At 46.8% G+C, this 19,569-nt stretch overlaps 1 protein-coding gene across 1 annotated transcript in view; it reads left to right on the plus strand.

The window, feature by feature from the left end:
• Nucleotides 1-754: 754 nt before the first annotated feature.
• Nucleotides 755-19,569, plus strand: part of LOC109461385 (uncharacterized) — a 60,495-nt gene continuing 41,680 nt past the window's right edge. The window contains exons 1-9 of the mRNA XM_074337753.1: nt 755-6,822; nt 8,176-8,300; nt 8,394-8,461; nt 12,817-12,989; nt 14,854-14,889; nt 15,075-15,140; nt 15,831-15,955; nt 16,043-16,110; nt 18,164-18,336. Coding sequence (XP_074193854.1) covers nt 888-6,822; nt 8,176-8,300; nt 8,394-8,461; nt 12,817-12,989; nt 14,854-14,889; nt 15,075-15,140; nt 15,831-15,955; nt 16,043-16,110; nt 18,164-18,336 — 6,769 coding nt within the window. The 5' untranslated portion in view covers nt 755-887. The remainder of the gene's footprint in view (nt 6,823-8,175; nt 8,301-8,393; nt 8,462-12,816; nt 12,990-14,853; nt 14,890-15,074; nt 15,141-15,830; nt 15,956-16,042; nt 16,111-18,163; nt 18,337-19,569) is intronic.

Raw genomic sequence — 19,569 nt, forward strand, 5'->3', positions numbered from 1 at the left:
GGTCACCAGCTCTGGAGCAGAGGAAAGTACAACTTTTCCAACTCCGACTGATTCCCCACACGAACCAAAGACCACCGCATCAGGAATCACCCATCCTGGGTCAGAAGCCAGCTCCATTTTTCCGGCCTTAACTATCTCCCCTGGAGACACAGATACAACAGCCCCATGGGGCCATTCTGCACAGACTGGCACACCTGTTGTTGGAACAACGCCAAATGCTTCTATTAGTGAGGGAGACAGCCCACCTTCAGCAGCCACCAGTTCTGGGGTAGAAGCCAGTTCAGACATTCCAAATACAAGCGTATCCCCTGGTGTATCAGGCGTGGTGACCTCCTTGGGCACCAGCTCTGGAGCAGAGGCCAGTACAGCTTTTCCAACTCCGACTGATTCCCCAAACGAACGAGAGTCAACAGCCTCAGGGATCACCCATCCATCGACAGAAGCCAGCTCCATTGTTCCTACGTTAACTGTGTCCACTGGTGACACTGATACAACAGCCTCATGGGTCCATTATGAAGGCACCAGCACACCTGTTTCCGGAACAACGCTAAATACTTCCCAGAGTGAATCAGACAGCACACCCTCAACAGCCACCAGTCCTGCGACAGAAGCCAGTTCAGACATTCCAAATGCAAGTGTAACCCCTGGTGTATCCAGCACGGTGACCTCCCTGGTCACCAGCTCTGGAGCAGAGGCAAGTACAACTTTGCCAACTCTGACTGATTCCCCACTCTCACCAGAGACCCCAGCCTCATGGGTCACCCATCCTGGGACAGAAGGTATTTCCATTGTACCGACGTTAACTGTCTTACCTGGTGACACAGATACTACAGTCTCATGGGTCCATTCTGAAGGAACCGAAACACCTGTTTCCAGAACAAGTCCACATGCTTTCCATAGTGAAGCAGACAACACACCCTCAACAGCCACCAGTCCTGGGACAGAAGCCGGTTCAGACATTCCAAATACAAGCGTATCCCCTGGTGTATCAGGTGGTGACCTCCTTGGTCACCAGCTCTGGAGCAGAGGCCAGTACAGCTTTTCCAACTCCGACTGATTCCCCAAACGAACGAGAGTCAACAGCCTCAGGGATCACCCATCCATCGACAGAAGCCAGCTCCATTGTTCCTACGTTAACTGTGTCCACTGGTGACACTGATACAACAGCCTCATGGGTCCATTATGAAGGCACCAGCACACCTGTTTCCGGAACAACGCTAAATACTTCCCAGAGTGAATCAGACAGCACGCCCTCAACAGCCACCAGTCCTGCGACAGAAGCCAGTTCAGACATTCCAAATGCAAGTGTAACCCCTGGTGTATCCAGCACGGTGACCTCCCTGGTCACCAGCTCTGGAGCAGAGGCAAGTACAACTTTTCCAACTCCGACTGACTCCCCACACTCACCAGAGTCAACAGCCTCAGGGATCACCCATCCTGGGTCAGAAGACAGCTCCATGGTTCAGACGTTAACTGTCTCTCCTGCTGACACAGATACAACAGCCTCATCGGTCCATTCTGCAGGGACCGGCACATTTGTATCCAGAACAACTCCAAATGCTTTCCGCAGTGAATCAGACAGCACACTCTCAACAGCTACCAGTCCTGGGGCAGAAGTTAGTTCAGAAATTCCAAATACAACTGTATCTCCTAGGATATCAGGGGTGATGACCTCCCTGGTAACTAGCTCTGAGGCAGAGTCAAATACTACTTTTCAAAGTCCGACTGATTCCCCACAGTTATCAGAGACCACACCATCATTGGTCACCCATCCTGGGACAAAAGCCAGCTCCACTGTTCCGGCCTTACCTGTCTCCCCTGGTGACACAGATACAACAGCCTCATCGGTCCATTCTGCAGGGACCGGCACAAGTGTTTCCAGAACAACTCCAAATGCTTCCCATAGTAAATCAGACAGCATACCCTCAACGGCCACCAGTCCTGAGCCAGAAGCCAGCTCAGACAATCCAAATACAAGTCTGTCTCCTGGTGTATCAGGGGTGGTGACCTCCCTGCTCACAAGCACTGCAGAAGAAGCAAGTAAAACTTTCCCAACTCCGACAGATTCCCCTCGTGCACCAGAGACCACAGCCTCATGGATCACCCAACCTGAGTCAGAAGCAAGCTCCCAGGTTCCAAAATTAACTCTCTCCCCTGGTGACACAGATACAACAGCCTCATGGGTCTATTCTGGAGGGACTGTCACACCTGTTTCCATAACAACGCCAAATGCTACCCATAGTGAATCAGGCAGCACACCTTCCGCCCATCCTGGGGCAGAGGGCACTTCAGACATCCCACATACAAGTGTAACCCCTAGTGTATCCGGCACAGTGACCTCCCTGGTCACCAGCTCTGGAGCAGAGGAAAGTACAACTTTTCCAACTCCGACTGATTCCCCACACGAACCAAAGACCACCGCATCAGGAATCACCCATCCTGGGTCAGAAGCCAGCTCCATTTTTCCGGCCTTAACTATCTCCCCTGGAGACACAGATACAACAGCCCCATGGGGCCATTCTGCACAGACTGGCACACCTGTTGTTGGAACAACGCCAAATGCTTCTATTAGTGAGGGAGACAGCCCACCTTCAGCAGCCACCAGTTCTGGGGTAGAAGCCAGTTCAGACATTCCAAATACAAGCGTATCCCCTGGTGTATCAGGCGTGGTGACCTCCTTGGTCACCAGCTCTGGAGCAGAGGCAAGTACAGCTTTTCCAACTCCGACTGATTCCCCAAACGAACGAGAGTCAACAGCCTCAGGGATCACCCATCCATCGACAGAAGCCAGCTCCATTGTTCCTACGTTAACTGTGTCCACTGGTGACACTGATACAACAGCCTCATGGGTCCATTATGAAGGCACCAGCACACCTGTTTCCGGAACAACGCTAAATACTTCCCAGAGTGAATCACACAGCACGCCCTCAACAGCCACCAGTCCTGCGACAGAAGCCAGTTCAGACATTCCAAATGCAAGTGTAACCCCTGGTGTATCCAGCACGGTGACCTCCCTGGTCACCAGCTCTGGAGCAGAGGCAAGTACAACTTTGCCAACTCTGACTGATTCCCCACTCTCACCAGAGACCCCAGCCTCATGGGTCACCCATCCTGGGACAGAAGGTATTTCCATTGTACCGACGTTAACTGTCTTACCTGGTGACACAGATACTACAGTCTCATGGGTCCATTCTGAAGGAACCGAAACACCTGTTTCCAGAACAAGTCCACATGCTTTCCATAGTGAAGCAGACAACACACCCTCAACAGCCACCAGTCCTGGGACAGAAGCCGGTTCAGACATTCCAAATACAAGCGTATCCCCTGGTGTATCAGGCGTGGTGACCTCCTTGGTCACCAGCTCTGGAGCAGAGGCAAGTACAGCTTTTCCAACTCCGACTGATTCCCCAAACGAACGAGAGTCAACAGCCTCAGGGATCACCCATCCATCGACAGAAGCCAGCTCCATTGTTCCTACGTTAACTGTGTCCACTGGTGACACTGATACAACAGCCTCATGGGTCCATTATGAAGGCACCAGCACACCTGTTTCCGGAACAACGCTAAATACTTCCCAGAGTGAATCAGACAGCACACCCTCAACAGCCACCAGTCCTGCGACAGAAGCCAGTTCAGACATTCCAAATGCAAGTGTAACCCCTGGTGCATCAGGCGTGATGACCACCCTCGTCACCAGCTCTGGAGGAGAGGCAAGTACAACTTTTCCAACTCCGACTGACTCCCCACACTCACCAGAGTCAACAGCCTCAGGGATCACCCATCCTGGGTCAGAAGACAGCTCCATGGTTCAGACGTTAACTGTCTCTCCTGCTGACACAGATACAACAGCCTCATCGGTCCATTCTGCAGGGACCGGCACATTTGTATCCAGAACAACTCCAAATGCTTTCCGCAGTGAATCAGACAGCACACTCTCAACAGCTACCAGTCCTGGGGCAGAAGTTAGTTCAGAAATTCCAAATACAACTGTATCTCCTAGGATATCAGGGGTGATGACCTCCCTGGTAACTAGCTCTGAGGCAGAGTCAAATACTACTTTTCAAAGTCCGACTGATTCCCCACAGTTATCAGAGACCACACCATCATTGGTCACCCATCCTGGGACAAAAGCCAGCTCCACTGTTCCGGCCTTACCTATCTCCCCTGGTGACACAGATACAACAGCCTCATCGGTCCATTCTGCAGGGACCGGCACAAGTGTTTCCAGAACAACTCCAAATGCTTCCCATAGTAAATCAGACAGCATACTCTCAACGGCCACCAGTCCTGAGCCAGAAGCCAGTTCAGACAATCCAAATACAAGTCTGTCTCCTGGTGTATCAGGGGTGGTGACCTCCCTGCTCACAAGCACTGCAGAAGAAGCAAGTAAAACTTTCCCAACTCCGACAGATTCCCCTCGTGCACCAGAGACCACAGCCTCATGGATCACCCAACCTGAGTCAGAAGCAAGCTCCCAGGTTCCAAAATTAACTCTCTCCCCTGGTGACACAGATACAACAGCCTCATGGGTCTATTCTGGAGGGACTGTCACACCTGTTTCCATAACAACACCAAATGCTACCCATAGTGAATCAGGCAGCACACCTTCCGCCCATCCTGGGGCAGAGGGCACTTCAGACATCCCACATACAAGTGTAACCCCTAGTGTATCCGGCACAGTGACCTCCCTGGTCACCAGCTCTGGAGCAGAGGAAAGTACAACTTTTCCAACTCCGACTGATTCCCCACACGAACCAAAGACCACCGCATCAGGAATCACCCATCCTGGGTCAGAAGCCAGCTCCATTTTTCCGGCCTTAACTATCTCCCCTGGAGACACAGATACAACAGCCCCATGGGGCCATTCTGCACAGACTGGCACACCTGTTGTTGGAACAACGCCAAATGCTTCTATTAGTGAGGGAGACAGCCCACCTTCAGCAGCCACCAGTTCTGGGGTAGAAGCCAGTTCAGACATTCCAAATACAAGCGTATCCCCTGGTGTATCAGGCGTGGTGACCTCCTTGGGCACCAGCTCTGGAGCAGAGGCCAGTACAGCTTTTCCAACTCCGACTGATTCCCCAAACGAACGAGAGTCAACAGCCTCAGGGATCACCCATCCATCGACAGAAGCCAGCTCCATTGTTCCTACGTTAACTGTGTCCACTGGTGACACTGATACAACAGCCTCATGGGTCCATTATGAAGGCACCAGCACACCTGTTTCCGGAACAACGCTAAATACTTCCCAGAGTGAATCAGACAGCACACCCTCAACAGCCACCAGTCCTGCGACAGAAGCCAGTTCAGACATTCCAAATGCAAGTGTAACCCCTGGTGTATCCAGCACGGTGACCTCCCTGGTCACCAGCTCTGGAGCAGAGGCAAGTACAACTTTGCCAACTCCGACTGTTTCCCCACACGCACCAGAGACCACAGCATCATGGATCACCCAACCGGGGTTAGAAGGCAGCTCCAATGTTTCAACATTAACTCTCTCCCCTAGTGACACAGATACAACAACCTCATGGACACATTCTGAAGGAACTGGCACACCTGTTTTTGGAACAATGCCTAATGCTTTCCATAGTGAATCAGACAGCACACCCTCAGCAGCCACCAGTCCTGGGAGAGAAGCCAGTTCAGACATTCCAAATACAAGTGTATTCCCTGGTGTATCAGGTGTGGTGACTGTCCTGGTCACCAGCTCTGGAGCAGAGGCTTTTCCAACTCTGACTGCCTCCCCACACTCACCGGATACCACAGCCTCATGGATCACCCTTCCTGGAACAGAAGGTATTTCCATTGTACCGACATTAACTGTGTCATCTGCTGACACAGATACTACAGTCTCATGGGTACATTCTGAAGGAACTGAAAGACCTGTTTCCAGAACAACACCACATGCTTTCCATAGTGAAGCAGACAGCACACCCTCAACAGCCACTAGTCCTGGGGCAGAAGCCAGGTCTGTCGTTTCAACTCTGATTGTCTCTGCTGGTGTACCAGATAAGGTGACCTCCCAGGTCAGTAGCTCTGAATCAGATGCCGGTGTGGGTATTCCAACTCGGACCCTTTCTGTCAGTGGAGAGACAAGCTTCAATTTTCCTGCTTCAACTGTTTTTCCTCATTTATCAGATATCACAGCCTCAGTATCCCTCCTACTTGAGTTGGAGTTTAGTACAGCTCTTTCAACTCAGACTGTTTCCCTTGGTCTGCCAAATACAGCAGCCTCTCCGTTCCCGGCAGTTGTGAATGAGACCAGCGGAGTTGATCTGGGTCCGACTGTCTCACCAGGTGTTCCTGTGGAAACTGCCTCGGTCTCCATCCATCGTGGGACAGATATCGTCACAATGATTTCAACTTCAACTCCTTTCCCTGGTTTCTCACAGCCCACAGATGTACTGGCCCTAAGCCCTGCATCAGCTACCACTACAGGTATTCCAACTGTGACTGTTTTCCCTGGTGTTCTCGGGCCTACCAGTACCCCTGCAACCACTGGTGAGCCTCATCCTGTAACTTTCTGGAGCACTAAAATGTCACCACCTGCAACATCTATTGGACTTCCCGAATTTTCCCAGACTATGACAGGGGGCACTGTGACCTTGACTGCACTGAAAACCAGTCATGGTGATGGATCAAGTCCAACCACTGTCCTGAAAACTACAACTCTTGAGACCACTCCATTGGCGGCCACAGGTGTAGGCCCCACCAGGGAAGAGACCACAGCCACTGTCAGTACACTGTCTGCAAGTTCCTTTGTCCCTGTGACCACCCCTGAGGTAGCCACGTTAGCCTCTGTGAGTGCGACTTCAGGAACAAGTAAGAATAACATTTTTATTCTATTATCTGTCTGTCTATGTATCTGTCTGTCTGTCTGTCTGTCTATCTATCTATACATCTTACATATTTTAACCATTTTAAATGTACAATTCAGAGGGATTAATTATTTTCACACCTTTGCCACTATCTATTTCTAAAACTTTATTTTATCATACCATACAGGATCTGTGTACCCATGAGGCAATAACTCCCCTTTCCCTAGTCCCCCCATCCCTGGTAACCTCTAATCTACCGGTACTTACTGTCCCCATGAATTTGCCTATTATATATACCTCATGTAAGAGGAATTGTACAATATATGGGTCATTTTGTGTCTGGCTTAGCTGTGTTAGCATAATGTTTTCAGGGTTCCTCCATGTTGCAGCACGCATCAGAACATTATTGCTGTTTATGGAACAATAATATACCGTGGTGCCGAGAGACCACATTTTATCTGTCCATTCTTCTGTTGATGGGCACTCGGGTATGTCCACCTTTTGACTTATTCTGAATCTGCCTCTATGGACATGGGTGTACAAGTATCCATTTGAGTCCATTTCCAATTCTTTTGGGGTCTATACAGCAGGTCCTCAAACAATATCGATTTGTTCAGTGTCGTTGCATTGGAACATTGATAAGATGCCATAGAAATTTAACTCTTGTTTATGTCAGTTAGTTTATGGTAAAATTGTTTTCTTTATATGTCATTTCACCGAAAGTCACAGAACCTATTGATGATGTTAAGTGAGGACTTCCTGTACTAGGAAAGGAATTGTTGGGTCATCTGGTGTATTAGTTTGCCAGAGCTGCCATAAAATACCACAAAGTGGGAGCTTTCAACCTTAGAAACTCGTTGTCTCACACTTCTGGAGGCTGGAGGGGAGCATGTGTATGCCGTGCATCTTAGAATCATCCCATAGAGGGTGGGGAAGCTGGGGTATTTACCCACCGACTCTCACCCATCATTGCTAGAGGGATGCTCCCTGGGCCTGTTAATTTCCCCCAGACAGAGAGCTGTAGGTGCTGGTATGTGCTGAAATGGTAAGAGCCAAGGGGAAGAGGGAGTAGAAAAGGGCGACCCACTCATGTCAGTTGGCCCAGGACACTTTCACTTCTAAAATTGAAAGACTACATCCCAGGAACCCACATGGGTCCTGGGAAAACTGGGATGGTTGGTCACCCTGTGTGACAGGATCTTGGACAGTGTCTGCTACATGAGGTGTCTCAAGGAGGACAGCCCAGGCCAGGCCCCAGCTCGGCCCTGGGGTTAAGGTGTAGCTCAGAGCCCAACCTCCCATCCTCAGCCTGAGGCCTGACTCAGGACTGACCTCAGTTTACTCCCCCTTCCTGCAGCTGCAGTTCCTTTCTTGATGCCTTTTGTTGTCAACTTCACCATCACCAACCTGCCCTACACAGAGGACATGGGAAACCTGGGCTCTGAGATATTCAATGCCACGGAGAGACAGCTGCAGCAGCTGGTGAGAGCCCCCCACCAATTCCCACGTCACCCCACCCCGCCACACCCTGCTGTTGTGGCCCCTCCTGCTCATCTCCGTCTCATTCCTTCCCAGCTGGGGCCCCTGTTCAAGAACAGCAGTGTCGGTTCCCTCTATGCTGGATGCAGACTGGTGTTGCTCAGGTGAGACCTCCTCTAAAGCGCTTACAGGAACCCTACTTCTCTCCTTTCTTGGCCCCCACATCCTGGTCAACCACAGCTGTCTGGGCCTTTGCCAAGAGGCACTATAACATAGTGCCTGCGTTTGAAGCTCTGCTCTTCCATTTGCTAGCTGTGTGACTTTGAGCAAGTCACATAACCTTTCTGTTCTTCAATCATGCTATCTGTAAAATTATGATAATGACTGCCGTACTCCTGGAGTTGTTAATCTTTCATCTCAATGCCTGCCCCATCGTGAGTGCTCAATGAATGGGACCTTCTATGTAGTACCGGCTGGTGTAGCATCTTTACCAACTATGTTCCCAGAAGCCCCGACACTGTCCCTGTACCAGCTCATAGCTACCCTATTGCAGACAAACTCTGGACACTGCAACTCTGCAGTTTATTCCCTGAGAAGTGGAAGGGACTTCCCCAAAGGAAATCTTACTGAACCCAAGGGAAAAACAAACCAAATGTTGAGTTCCAGCAGGATATACTGCGAGTTTAAAACGCTCAAATGGACCTGAACTCTGCAGAACTGGCCTGTCTTCTCTTCTCTGCCTATATCTACTTGGTGTCCCCTGAGGTCAGTGGGCTCAGGACCCTTTCTTTACACTTGATGACTCTACAGCCTCTCTGTGGGTTCCTTCATCCAGCCGGCTCAAGGCATCCTGCCAGAGACGTGGGTCCTCTACCCACATCGCTCCATGAGGAGATTCCCAGAGTATCATAAATCAAAAGTGTCCCCCAATGAGCTGAACCCAGCACACTTGCCCTCATCTCTCCATAATATGGGGTAATCAATACTACTACTACTACTACTAGTATTGCTTGTAGTACATGCCATCTAATAGTCTAAGTGACTTACATGGTTTCATTCATTTCATCCTCACAACACAATTACTAGCCCACCTTTCCCGTGAGAACACTGAGGCTCGTAGGCAAGTAGGTTGCTTGAGAGAAGCTAGGATTTGGACCTAGCGTTCTGGTTCTCAAGTCCCTCCTTTTATCCATGGTACCAGCAGTACTCAGGCTCGCTGGGTTCAACCACCTTTTTCATTCTTAAAAAGTACTCGGAACTCCAAAGAGCCTTTGGACTTGGGGTTCAATCTGCTCATATTTACTATACTAGAAATGAAAACAGAAATTTTATAGTTATTCATTCATTCATTAAAAATAATAAACCTATGTTGCTTTGTACACCTGAAACTGATGAAAACAATAAACCTACTACATCTTAACATAAATGACGTATTTTTATAAACAATAGCCATATTTCCATCCCCTCCACCCCCCCACCAAAAAAGCACAATGAGAAGATGGCCACTGCAGTCCACGTGTGGAGAGCTTATCCTAGAGGGCTTTTTTGTATGCATAGCTTCCTAGTTTGTCTCCTACATTTGAAAATGTTTAGTTTAGAGTAAGTACTTTATCCAATTACGATAAAGAAACCATTTCCCGAACTTTCAGAAACTCATCAAATGAACAGATGAATGATGTCAAAACTATGTGTCTGATACCAAAATGTTTCAGTATTTGTAATTTTTTTCTTTTTTAAATTAGTTTCAGGTGTACAAAACAATGTAATAGTTAGACATTTACACCCATCACAAAGTGATACCCCCTCTCCCCATCTAGCCCTCTGACAGTGTATATAGCTGTTACAATTCCATTGACTCTATTCCCTATGCTGTACTCCGCATCCTGTGACTATATTAAATTATAGTTGACATTCAGTATTATTCAGCTTCAGCATCAGGTGTACAGTACAGTGGTCAGGCACCTACACTGTCCATGAAGTGCTCTCTCTAATAAGACAAGTGCCTATCTGACACCCTACAAAATCTTTACAACATTATTGATTATATTCTCCAAACTGTCTTTCATATCCCCATGACAATACTGTGGCTACCAATTTGTGCTTTCTAACCCCCTTCGCTTCTCCCTCATCCCCACCCCTAGCCCATCTAGCAACCCTCAGTTTTTTTCTCTATATCTCTGAGACTATTTCTATTTAGCTTGCTCATTTATTCTGTTCTTTAGATTCCACGTATAAGTGAGATCATATAGTATTTGTCTTTCTCCGTTTGACTTATTTCACTTAGCATAATATTCTCTAGGTCCATACATATCGTTGCAAATGGTAAGATTTCATTCTTTTTTATGGATAATATTCCATTGTGTAAATGTACCACAGTTTCTTAATCCAGTCTTCTACCAATGGGCATTTCGGTAGTTTCCATGTCTTGGCTATTGTGAATAGCACTGCAATAAACATAGGGTTGCATATATTTTTTTGAATTAGCATTTTGGATTTCTCTGGATACCTAAGAGTAGAATTGCTGGGTCATAAGTTAGTTCCATTTCCAGTTTTTTGAGACACCTCCATACTGATTTCCATAGAGGCTGCACCAACCTACAATCCCACCAACAGTGCACAAGGGTTCCCTTTTCTCCACATCCTCGCCAGCACTTGTTGTTCGTTGATTTATTGATGCTAGCCATTCTGACCGGAGTCAGGTGGTATCTCATTGTGGTTTTTATTTGTATTTCTCTAAAGATTAGTGAGGCTGAGAATTTTTTCATATGTCTGCTGGCCATCTGTATGTCCTCTTTAGAAAAATGTCCTCTGCCCATTTTTTAGTTGGATTGTTTGTTTTATTGAGTTAAATGAGTTTTTTTGTTTGTTTGTTTTATCAATTTTGGATATTAACCCCTTATCAGAGGTATGGTTAACAAATATCTTCTCCCATTCAGTAGGATGTCTTTTTGTTTTATTGATGGTTTCCTTTGTTGTGAAAAAACTTTTTAGTTTGCTGGAATCCCACATGTTTATTTTTTCTCTTACTTCCATCTCCTGAGGGGATATATCAGTAAAAATATTACTAAGGGCAATATCTGCAAATTTACTTCCTGTATTTTCTTCTAGGAGTTTTATGGTTTCAGATCTTACATTTAAGTCTTTAATCTATTTTTAATTTATCCTCATATATGGTGTAAGGAAGTAGTCCAGCTTCATATTTTTGCATGTGTCTGTCCAGTTTTCCTAGCACCATTTATTGAATAGACTAGTATTTGTAATTTTAAAGTCAGAAGCTGGTGTCCCTGGTAAAAGTTTTTACAGTTATTCTACAATATCTTCTTTGAATACTAAGCACGACTAGTATTTTTAAAAATTGTGAGTAAGCTTTGCAGTTTCTGTGAACTATTGTCTATTGGAGGAAAATTTTTGTTTTATAATTAAACTGAGTTAACATATGCAAAAAAAATGGCCATTGTTTACATTTTTGAAAATCCTTTTAATGTTTGGCTTAGTAGAAGATACTAGGATATCTGCTTCTACATTCAATTTTTCACATTATGTGACCTCATGGTCTATGGAAAAAATGTTACTGTATACTCCTGAGAGAATGAACATGAAAATAATGTGTTAGGATTATTAGGAAAATATTCTTTACCTGGTGGACTCCCTGTAATAGTTTTGGGAACACCAGTGGTCCCTGGGCCACACTTTGAGAACCGCTGCATGACGCTTTATGGGTATAAAATGGAAATGCTTTGAATAGCATGGATCATAACAAACAGAATTCACGCAAGGTAGGAAGGCGTCTTTCTTCCTACCTGTAAAGCTCCTGCTTTGAGTGAATCACTGTAAGCTCGGCTTAAATTCAGGACAAAGTTATTTTTGAACCAATTGCCCTGATTGCTTCTTAACTCATTTTTCTCTGTTTTCCTCCAAATTTGGTTGCCTATCCAAAATGTATTCCTGAACTGTTGACCTTAGCCTCAGGATTTGCCATCTTGAAATAAAATTCCCCTTTCAGGCTCTGTGGTGGTTGTTGCCCAGTGTCACAATCAGCCAAGGGGGTGATTGACTCACCTTTCTTAAGGTCTCCAATCCTCTTGCTTTTCCTTCCCACATGCTGCCTGTCTCCAGGATCCTCAGCATTCTCCTCCCTGGGAGCCCCACATCCCCAACCTTGTGGCTCAAGTAGAACTAAGCTATTACTGGAGTGACACGATCTATATTTACCATCGTGAATGGACAGGGAGTGTCTTGGGGGCTGGTAATTGAAACAATGAGCTTCAACCAATTAATAAAAAGACAATGAGGACAAGAAGAACATTACCTAAGGAACAGCTATAGTAACGTGTGGAACATGGCATCTAAGGAGGTGGGGATCTAGATCCCCACACGAGACAGAAAGCAGTGTTTGAGCAAACAGGTGAAACCCAGGGAAGCATGCTGACATAAAAACTAAGGGACACAACTGAAGGAAGGAGTGGTCAAGAGAACTCAGCTCTTCTATGTCCCAATTTCCATGTCCCTCCTTCCTCAGGGCTGAGAAGGAGGGAAGAAGGACCAGGGTGGATGCAATCTGCACCCACCACACAGGTCCCACAGGCTTCAGGCTGGACAGAGAGCAGCTGTACTGGGAGCTGAGCGAGCAGACCCATGGTGTCACTCAGCTGGGCCCCTACTCCCTGGACAGAAACAGTCTCTCCATCAATGGTGAGTGGCTCTAATGGACTTGGGATCTCCTGTTCCCCAGATCAATTTCTCTGCACTCATGTTCATAGTTCTGGGCCAACCTAGAATTTCCATGGGGTCTCAGTTCTCTCCCTTCATAATCTCTAAAGAGCACCATTCAAGGTCTGGGCATAAAGGTTCCCTTCAGTCTTCATTCCAATGACCATTCGCAGAAGCCCGAAGGGAGCATGCAGACACCAGGAAAGGAAGAGGGTAAAGCAAGCCCATGCCCGCCGTTGGAATCAACTCTTCCCCAAGAGGTGATGGGTTCCCAGTGCAGTGATGAATGCTTCTTTCCCGTCCTTCTGGCAGCTTGTGGCCCTTTAGCCATTCTCCAAGGGCCAGCTGGAGCTACACCCCACCTGAGAAACAAACAAATCTGTTAGTAATGTCTTAGCAATAAATCCCTTTGCAACAATGCTCTTAGCAACAACACCCACAATAACATTTACACTAAAGGCAATTATTTACTGAGGGATTCCTGTGACGTTACACTAATCCTACCTACACTAATACACTCTCTGAGGTATTATGTATATCTTTTTTTTTTTAATATTATGTATATCTTACAGAAGAGAAAACAAGGCTTGGGGAGGGAAATCCATTTTCCCCAAATCAGATAATTAATTCTGGAATCAAACCCTAAATTGACTCTAAAATCCAGGGCCCCCTGACTACTAGGCTATACTGAAGACTAATCCAAGAAGAACAAGCCTCAAATCTCAAGATGGGAAGATACACCAATGGGCCTCTACTATAACCATTTAAACTAAAGCTTGATTAATTGTGTCCCCATTATATTACCGTGGACATTTTCTTTTTACCTGGATTAAAACCTGTATTGCATGTCAGTAGTTTTTGGAGCTTGGCAATTACTTAAAAGCAGTAGTTACCACTGTGGGTTTGGATGAATTACAGATCTTGCTTTACTTAAGCCTGGGCCCTGCCTTTTGCTTACTAGGTGGTCCTGAACAAGCCACGAAACCTCTGTAGACTTCACTGTCCACTTTCAGAGTGGAATTTTAAAACGAAAAGTCAGCTAAGATTATTGTGAGGGTCAAATGAGATAAAACCTGAATAAGCCACGGAAATCACAGGACTCCACTTGGTCCAGTCTCGGAGAGGAACTTCATTTCAGGAAACCCAATTGGACCATCAAATGTAAAATCAGTCCAAGGTTTACTTGCATTACTTACAGAGCATCAAAGAAGATCTAATCCATGATCCAGAACCATACTTATTCGAACCCTCTTTCTCCTATTTCCTCTAATTTTTCAACTTCATACTCTCTGGTTGATACCCAAGTCCTTCCTCTCTCAAGCCCACTTCTCTCTCTCTCTCTCTCTCTCTCTCTCTCTCTCTCCCCCCCTCTCCTTCTCCCTCTCCCTCTCCCTCCATCTCTCTCCCTCATTATCTCACATTACAGAAGTCCAGAACTACACAGTCGCCGATCAATCTGTCTTCGGAGGGTTGGGTAGTGGGAGAAACTCGGAGATTAAGGGCAAAATTAGTAGATAAAGAAAACATGAATAAGGCTGGAAACACTCACGTAGAAGTGTTGTCACTATTATTCATTTGCTGAGGTTGATATTATTCCAGGCACTTAGTAAAGCCCCACTAGATTTGATCATTATTGTCATTCTGGTTAATAATAGTGAGGATGAAATTATCATGAGCATCAGTGTATCAGGAAGTTAACTCATAAATAGTGGCTGTTATTACTTATTGATGAAACTTAGAGGAAGAACTCAGGGAGGTCTGTGTGCTTCTGGCTCTAGTTCTGCCCCTCACCCCGTTCTTAACCTCCTCCCATCATCTTACTCGTCCTCTCTGCTTCTTTCTGCAGGTTATAACCATCGGCACTGGTTCCCCACCACTAGCAGTGAGTAACGCGGGTCTGGATGTCCTTATGTGTCCGAGACCCTTCCTCCCTAAGCCTACTCCCCGGAGGGAAAAGTCTCCCGTGCCCCAGGCTGTCAGCCTAGAGCAAGTTCTCATGAACAGCTCTCTCCTCTTGTTCCTTCATGACAGGGCTCAAACAATGATTCATATTACATTTTCTTTCAGCTCTGGTGACCTCCACATTCCCTGCAGGACCCCCAGCATCTCCGACCCCCACCCCCAGCTCTACAGGTAGGAATCTAATCTCTGAGTCCCATTAAGCTTCATCTCCCGTTCAGTGACTGATGAATTCCTGCATGACACGGGCTTGTGCCCACCCAGCCACAGACCGTCCCCCTCAACCTCGCTCCCCAATCTCTGGCCACACCAGCCTCATTTCTGTTCCTCCAGGTCCCAAACATCCTTCCTTCTTCAGGGCTTTTCTCTCACTGTCCTTGGAACTCAGCTATGCCTGCTGCTCTTTGTTTCCTTACCTCAGCTAAGCAGGCTCTTGCTCAGACCACCGCCTGTGAAGCAGCAGTGCCTCATCTCCCACACATAGCTCGTCTCTGTTCTGTCTCCATGATTGTTTCCTTTGTGGCAATTACTAGGATTTAGATTTTTTGACTGCTCCAGTATTTGTGGCCCAAGGCTGAAAACAAAAGGTCTCAGCTCCTCTTCTTCCCACCCAAATGTCCATAACTTGTCAGCCTTTGAATACTGTAGGATGAAAGGGCCGAGTTCCCTTTTGAGCTGAAGTCACACCTGTAGCATGGAGGTCCCTTCTCCGCTGGCTGGCTGAGGAGGGAGGGTGTCCCAGACGGGTATCTCAGGCCTCAAAAATGAGACACTAGGGACAGAAAGATAACACTAGTCCCTTCCCCAACATACAGCAGGCCTAAGACTGGGATGGGTCTCCTCTCTTTCTTCCTTCAACTGCAGATGTGGGCCCAGCCCCAGCGCCTTTTACCCTCAATTTTACCATCACCAACATGCGCTATACCCCAGATATGAGGCATCCAGGTTCGGCAAAGTTCAACTCCACTGAGAAGGCCCTGAACCACCTGGTGAGGACCCATCAATGCCTACACCAGCCTGCCTTGTCCGCGTGCCACCCTGTGCCCCCAGCTGACCTCCCTCTCCCTCTTCCCCAGCTTGGTCCTTTGTTCAAGAACACCAGCATTGGCCCACTGTACTCTGGCTGCAGACTGACCCTGCTCAGGTAAGACTTCCCTGTGTAAAAATACATGAAAAGATGGTCACAGGCAAGCTTATCTGGAGGTGAAGACCCGAACGTGACAACTAGAAAACAAGAAACATAAATGGTTGGGGCCTTCCAGGGATTCAGACTTGGAAGGCATCCCCTGTGGCTCAGTGCATCAGAGACGACTTCCTGAAAGAGGTCGCTGTCAAAGGTCTTCAATTATTTGGATAAGAGGATCCACAGAGCATTCATGCTCATTGGTCAGAAAGTGCAGCATTGACTCATTAAGCAAACATGAAATGAGACACCCCAGGTCACACCCTGTGACAGGTGCTAAAGGCACTGAGAGAAGCAGTCATGGGCCCTTTCCTCAAGGTGCCCACAGTGCAGTGAGGACAGCAGCCATATGTACCTAAGACCATCATATGAATGGGGTTGTGCAGTGATTAGACACGACGTGGGGCCATAGAAGCCCAGGGAGTGGAGTGTGAGTTCAGCCTGGGGAAGCTGAGTGGAGGCTGTCTGGAAAGGTGATGCCTGAGCTAATTTTGACAGTTGGGTGAACATTAGCTACAAGAAACACTGATAAAGCTATTTCAATGGGTGGCGTAGCTTAAGTAATGGGGCAGATGTGAGAAATACCCTGGTGCATGAGACAAGTTCTGTGAATTGGAGAGTAGAGAGTAGGGAAAAATAGCAATCGAATAAAAGAAAGAAAGAAGAAAGAAAGAAAAAGAAAGAAAGAAAGAAAGAAAGAAAGAAAGAAAGAAAGAAAGAAAGAAAGAAAGAGAAGAAGGAAGGAAGGAAAGAAGGAAGGAAGGAAGGAAGGAAGGAAGGAAGGAAGGAAGGAAGGAAGGAAGGAAAGAAGGAAGGAAGGGAAGATTTAGAGAGAGACAGAAGGAAAGAAAGAAAGAAGTGGAAGGAGGAGATAAAAAAGGAAGACATGGAGGGACGGAGGAGAGAGGAAGGAAGGCAGGCAGGGAGGGAGAGAGAGAGAGGGAAGGAAGTTGGTTGAGTGGGGGACTGGCTGAGCAGATGGATGGGTGCACAGCGGTGTAATTGCATGAGTGGTGGGTACGTTGTGGGATGAGTTTCGAGAAGTGGGTATCATCAAGAGTTCGAGTTGGAGCTGGGGTTAAAGGCACACTAAGGAGTTTTCATAGTATTTTGCACAGCGAAAGGCTGAGAATTAGTGGTCTCCATGTCCAAAGGCATCCAGTCACATCCTATTTTTGTCATGTGATGCTTTGGAAGTTATTTAACATCTGTATGATTTTGTTTCCTCAACTATAACGTGGAAATCATACTAGCATCAGTTTCATAGAGTTTCTGAAAAGATAAAAAGAGACAGTAAATGTAAAAGTAGAACAACTAGTAGGTGTGCCATAAATATTAGTTGAATTTATTCGGAGCTGTGGGAAACCGTGAACTTGTAAGCAGAGCCCTGACATGGTGTCATTTATTTTAAGTAGGACACTAGTAGATATGGAGATGGAACAATTTAGAGTGATGATGGGACGGTAGAGGTTGGGTTGGACCTGGATATTGCTCGGATGGGGCAGAAAAGATGGGGAAAGGTTCAGGAACCCTGTTACATCTCTGGCTCTGGCACATATATACAAACATGGGAGGGGGAGAAGGTTCTGTGCTTTGAGGAGGGAAGATAGGCTTAGTCTGGAATGTTTGGAATCTAAGAGGCGTGGAGGACATTCCTAAGGCTGGTGGCTACAGGGCACAGAGCTCATGAGAGAAGTCTTGGCCAGAGAGTAGGAGATTAGACCTGACGAGAATAAAGCTGGTAGATGAAACAATGAGTGTGAACAAAATGACCCCAGAAGAATGAGGGGCTGACTGAGGATAAAGCCCTGGAGACCAGACACTTTATGGAGTAGGAAGGTGCCTAGATGAAGAGGACACAGAAAAGAACATGCTTGGGAAACCAGTCAAGAGCCAATAAAGAAGAATGTCATAAAACTTGGGGGAATGGGTCAATTTGAAGGAAAGAATTGAAGAAAGTATGTAACTCCTTAGTATCTCTGAGTGTCCCTATTTCCCTGCCTCTGCCCCCAAGGACTGAGAAGAACGGGGCAACAACTGGAGTGGACGCCATCTGCACCTACCACCCTGACCCGATGGGCCCCGGGCTGGACAGAGAAGTGTTGTACCAGGAGCTGAGTCAACTGACTCGTGGTGTCACCCTGCTGGGCCCCTACACCCTGGACAGCGACAGTCTCTATGTCAATGGTGAGTGTTTGTGAGTGTTTGTATCTGTACTACAGCTGGAGTCTCCTATGGTCCCCTGTCTGTCTATACCAGTAGTTCTCAACTGGGGTGATTTTGCTCCCCAGGGGACATTTCGCAATGTCTAGAGATATTTCCATGTCATGACTGGAGGGGTGCTAATGTCATCTAGAAGCCAGCAATGCTGCTAAAGATCCCACAATGCCCAAGGCAGCCCCCCACCGTGCAGAACTATGTAGACCATAATGTTGAGATTGAGAAATTGCTATACGCAGATTCACAATTCTGTTACAAACATAGCATTTCCCTGGAGGCTCATTTTTGAATGCTTAACATACCACAGGAGGCCGGTTTTCTTCCCTTTTTCACCACCTAAAAGTACGGTAATAGCTGTAAGGCTTGGAACAAACACTTGTTCATAAATTTGCCCTGTGACCCTTGTTCTTTTATGAAATGCGTCCTCCTCCTGTGGGAGTCCAACTGGAGCATGCAGACTCTAGAGAAAGCAGTGGGTGGACGCAGGGCTCTGCAGTCAAGTCTTCCCCAGTGGGCAGTGGGTGCCCAGTTCAGCCCTCTACTTCCTTCTCTCCACCATGGCAACTGAAGGCAATTTTCTAAGTTCCCATGGGCCAGCCAGAGAAACGCTCATGGAACTGTTCACGAAACAAGACCACGGTTTGTTACTAACACGCCATGGAAGGTAACTGTTAACACAACACTGCTGGCAACCATACCCCTACCAGCAGTGCTCATACTGAAAATAATCATCGTAATAGTGGCTAATTCTTATCAAAAGGTTCCTATGTGCCAGGAATTGTAATAAGGTCTTTATTTGTATCAGCTCCTATTAACCATACCCTACATCCTGTGAGTTGTAATGCTCATTTTTAGAGAGCCATCATGCATTTATATAGGAAGTCATCTGCTCAAGATAATCCAGCCATAGGCATTGGCACAGTCAAGACTTGAACCCAAGGTTGAGTCTCAAGTCCAAGTTCTAACCACAGGGCAACACGGCAGACCATCCATATAGAGAAAGTCTCAAATCTCAGGACACTGTCCAGAGGCCATTAATGACCTCTGGCCTAACAATCTAACCTAGTGCTTGACGAGTTATTTACCCTCTATATCAGCTAGGAAATTCCCTTTATATATGGTTTAAAATATATATTTGTGTTAATAAAGAAACAAAAACTCATAGACACAGACACCAGTTTAGTGGTTACCAGAGGGTAA

The sequence above is a fragment of the Rhinolophus sinicus genome, linkage group LG07 (genome assembly GCF_036562045.2).
Source record: "Rhinolophus sinicus isolate RSC01 linkage group LG07, ASM3656204v1, whole genome shotgun sequence".
Taxonomy (NCBI): Eukaryota; Metazoa; Chordata; class Mammalia; order Chiroptera; family Rhinolophidae; genus Rhinolophus; species Rhinolophus sinicus.